Below are 4906 nucleotides of genomic sequence, written 5' to 3'. Positions count from 1 at the left end.
CGGTTTTCCTATTTTATAAAGTTTGAATTTAAAAAACTATTTCTGTAAAATACCTTGTATTTTTTACTATGTCGAAAATAAATTCTCAGTTAAACTAATTATTATCCAGAATTAAGTTTGTTCTTTTTTCTCTTTTTCTTTTTTAAACAAGGAGAATGCTAAACACTTAGGTCTACGTTTAAACGTACCATATTTAAGTTTTAAAACTTAAACCTATGTTGAATTTATTGGAATGCATAAATATTTTCTTTTAACATCGAATTTTATTTTATTATATAGTTTTGGTATTAGTGTTATTCATGGAAAAAGTTAGTTATAAATATGGAATCAATTTATATGTGCAAATACTTAGGGTAAGTTTATCATTTTCTTTTAAATAAATATCGGATGTATAAATCAAAACTGAATATTATTTATATATGATTTGAAGTGTACTAGTATACTTCTAATGAAGTAATCCTTACGTAACTAATTTGTAAAGATGATTTATGTGTGGATTGTTTGTTGTAACTAATTTGTAAAATGATTTATGTGTGGATTGTTTGTTGTACATATGTTTGTTAATTTATTCATTGATGCAGATGGATCACCATGATCATGAAGTTCTGATTTCTGGAGCAGAGCACAATCACCTACAAATCGAAATGCCAAACGCTTCTGTTGTTCTTTCACCAGAACAATCATGCAATTGTTCTTGTTATTTCTCCAATCAAAAACATAATGTATCAGATACAGAACAACGCTCCAAATCTAAAACCAAACTTTGTGGGCTCGTGGTTTTTTACCTAATCGTTATGGCGGTTGAGATAGTTGGAGGAATAAAAGCTAATAGTTTAGCTGTTCTTACTGACGCAGCCCATTTGTTAACTGATATTGGTGGATTTGTAGTCTCTTTGTTCACTCTGTGGGCTTCAGGTTGGAAACCGACTGCGCATCAATCTTTTGGGTTTAGTCGGATTGAAGTTTTGGGTGCGCTTTTATCTGTACAGCTGATTTGGATTGTTTCTGGGTACTTGATATATGAAGCAGTCGAACGAATAATTCATAAAGAATCCGAAGTGGATGGTAAGCTAATGTTTCCTATTGCAGTGTTTGGTTTTGTAATCAACTTCATCATGGTCATGTGGCTCGGTCATGGTCATGGCCATAACCATGGACATGGCCATGACCATAACCATTCTCAAGACGAGAAAAAGGGGCCGATGAATATAATTATCGAAGGGGCTTATTTGCATGTGATGGCTGATATGATCCAGTCCGCTGGGGTGATGGGTGCAGGAATTGTGATATGGGTCAAACCGACTTGGTTAGTGGTTGATTTGGGTTGTACAGTGGCCTTTTCGGTTTTGGCTCAATTTGTAACTCTACCGATGCTTAGGAATGTATTTTCGATATTGATGGAGAGAACACCGAGTGATTTCAACGTTGTCGGTTTGAGAAATGATCTGAATGGTATTAAGGGAGTACATGATGTTCATGATCTACATGTTTGGGCAATAACACAAGGAAAAAATGTGTTGAGTTGTCATACAGTAATCGAGCCGAATGTGAATCCAAATGAAATACTTCACAAAATTAAAGAGTTATGTGAAGGTACATACGGAATTCATCATGTAACTGTACAGATTGAAATTTTATGTCCAAATCCTTAAACGGGTTGGTCAAACTCCATTAAGTACAGTATATCTTTTATATAAGATAACAGTCTAATTTGTAGTAACAAAAACAAAAGGAGAAAAAAAAAATGATCTAAAGGAACAGGTCTTAAACATATATATACTCCGTATGATAAATGAAGTTGAACAGCAACTGTTTTTTATTACCAGATGGCTCTGTACCTTTCCAGCCATGTAGTGAAGCCATTATTGTTTTTCCTTTAACATGTGTTTGAATTTAAATCATTGGCCACGTATTACTTGTATCACTAATTTCAGTTTAGGTTCATCAGCTACTAAAAAATACAGTACAAAAGTAACGATAATATGGTCATTACAGCCCTTAATAATTTTAATAATTAATTCTATATTTAGCATGACCTGTTATAGAGGTCAAGTATACTTATGGAGCATCAAGTGAACGTTTATTAGCTTACAACCTCGCACAACATTGAACAATTATTACGTGTTTCGTCAGCCAAAAGATTTAGGATTAGAAATTATTCAATCAAATACACAAAAATTTGAAATAAAGATATACGGAATTGCGTTTTTAGAATAGATTTTTGACAACCAGACTCCGCTTTCTAAGAGAACACATACAAACATTCTGATGTATTTAGATAGGTTCTAGACATACCAGAAACTATACGGCGGAAGCGGTTGGATCGAGGTTTAGATCACCGGTCGGGAAAGCGATCATGAACGGAAGGCTTTCAAGTTTCACAACCTAATTCCTTCAATGGTTTGCCAAATACCAACTACTTAGTTTCTTTTATGTGTGTATATTTTCTTATTACTTGTGTGTCTATCAATAAGAGATTTTTACTCTCTATTTATAGAGATATGAGTGTACTTATTACCTTGTGTACTATCACAAATAAGTGGCTTTACCACTTAATAGATATTGGATCAAACACCAAATAAAGGTAATGGATTTACCACTCAATAGATGGTGGAACAAACACAAATGAGTTTGTGGGTGTACCACAAATCATAATAATGATTTCCAACATCTCCCACTCGCACACAAACGAATTTGATATACTCAGTAAATATCTCGAGAAACTATAGTGTAATATGCAAACCATTCATACTGGGAATTAGGTCGTGCGACCGGCATACTTTGAGAGTTCAATTGCTATACATCTGTTAGGAATATATAGCATCTCAATAAACTTGGAAAGAGTAGATTTAGTATGCAATATCCTAGACCATTAATAACATTAGTAACTCGCATGATCTCAGTTTTACTTATAAAACCCTTTTGTATTCACAATTATCATTTATCACTAAGACTTGTCACTAAGACAAAAGATAACTGGTCGACCGGTGAACACAAGTTAATGTGAACTTCGAATGATCTTCCCTTCTCTTAGAATCCATTGGCCTTAGCTCAATTTGCTTTTCTAAGAACGTTCAGCCAGGTTGAATCACTCATAACCCTTAAGCAACGCCTTAAGATAGCAAACATTAAACTAAGCTTCAAGAAACAAGAAAAAGTCTTAAGGACATTAAATTGAGGTTACTAATACCTCAAGGGACTCACATAACATAGAAGTAGAGATCGTTTCTTCTATTTTCCTTATTGGTCGTCTTGATCACATGTGGTATGAATCACATGCTGCAACATTTCTCCTTTCACAATGGAGGTATGTCTTTAAATTAATGTTGCACAGATGATAGTTCAAACATACTCAATGTTCAAAACTCGAGTTCACTTATCTACTCATAAAACTCTTAAGAACTCACATCTGGATACTCATGACAGATAGGGTGAATTTTGAAAAATTCACATAATATTTATACATTTACGAATGTGGTCTAATTATCTCAATCTTGAGCTCTCAATTGTCACTAAAACAATGTGCTTAATATACACCACTTTTCCATTTGTCACATGACATGGAATTGATTACCCATGTGAGTGGGCTAATCTTGTATCTGTCTGACATACTTTTCTCGATTCGCAACACAAAGAGCGAACAATAAAACAAGGATTTAAAAGAAAACTTATTGCATTGGATATAAACAAAATTTTATAAGTACATTTATTAAAATAGTACATTCATCACAATCTACGCAATCCTTGAGACCTAACATGCTTAACAAATGCATCTCTAGGTATGGGTTTTGTCAAAGGATCTGCTACCATATCATGCGTAGATATGTACTCCATACTTACTTCCTTTCTTGCAATCTTGTCCTTCACATAATTGTACTTTGTGTCAATGTGCTTTGTTTTACAATGAAACTTGGGGTCTTTTGAATATGCAATGGCAGCCTCATTATCAGAGTATATCAATGCTCGATCAATGGTATTGCCAACAACCCCCAAACTACTCAAAAATCGACTAATCCACACAGCTTCTTGTGCAGCAGCTGAAAATGCCACAAATTCAGCTTCCATTGTAGACAATGCTATACATGATTGTTTCTTGCTACTCCAAGATATAGCACCTTTGTTTAACAGAAAAACAAAGCTAGAGGTGGATTTTCTTTCATCCATATCTCTTCCCCAATCAGCATCAGTATAGCCTCTCATTTGCAGATCATTTCCTTCGTAGCACAAAGAGTAATGACTAGTACCCTTAAGATACCTAAGTATCCTTTTCACGGATTTCCAATGGGTTAAACCTGGATTGGATTGGTATCGGCTTACCATGCCAACAGCAAAGCAGATATCCGGTCTCGTACACATCATAGCATACATAAGACTTCCAACCGCACTAGCATAAGGAACATTTTTCATTTTATGTTTCTCTTGTGGAGTTTGCGGACATTCTCTCATGCTCAACGTATTACCAATAGCCATAGGAGTGTCTATGGGGTTACATTTATGCATGTTAAAACGTTCAAGAATCTTGTTGATATAAGTCTCTTGCGAAAGAGCCAACAACTTCCTTGAGCGATCCCTTGAAATCTTAACTCCAAGGTGTGACAACCCGGAAATTTCCAACCAAATTTAAACTTTATCTTTATATTATTCCGACACGATAAGCAAAGTTTGTTAAGTTAAATCTCAAGAATTTTAAATTGTGTTCATACATTCATTATAACCTCGACCAAATTTCGACGATTCACGAACCGTTATATATAAATAAATATGTATATATATATATATATATATATATATATATATATATATATATATATATATATATATATATATTATAACTTGAGAATATTAATAAAGTATTAAACGTATAATACTTTACATGAACGTATTTGTTTCAATATGTTTATCGATG

At 33.7% G+C, this 4906-nt stretch overlaps 1 protein-coding gene across 1 annotated transcript; it reads left to right on the top strand.

The window, feature by feature from the left end:
* Window positions 1-595: 595 nt before the first annotated feature.
* On the top strand, window positions 596-1652 carry LOC139841393 (metal tolerance protein B-like). The gene has a single exon (XM_071831615.1). The coding sequence runs from the start codon at window positions 645-647 to the stop codon at window positions 1650-1652; it is 1008 nt and encodes a 335-aa protein (XP_071687716.1). The 5' UTR covers window positions 596-644.
* Window positions 1653-4906: the final 3254 nt, after the last annotated feature.

This window comes from Rutidosis leptorrhynchoides, chromosome 1 (genome assembly GCF_046630445.1).
Source record: "Rutidosis leptorrhynchoides isolate AG116_Rl617_1_P2 chromosome 1, CSIRO_AGI_Rlap_v1, whole genome shotgun sequence".
NCBI classification, from domain to species: domain Eukaryota; kingdom Viridiplantae; phylum Streptophyta; class Magnoliopsida; order Asterales; family Asteraceae; genus Rutidosis; species Rutidosis leptorrhynchoides.
The sequence above is the reverse complement of the archived record's forward strand: the minus strand, read 5'-3'. Positions and strand labels throughout refer to the sequence as shown.

Bases quoted from the DNA above. Each gene is read 5' to 3' on its own strand.
- LOC139841393 (XM_071831615.1), top strand. From the start codon at position 645: ATGCCAAACGCTTCTGTTGTTCTTTCACCAGAACAATCATGCAATTGT.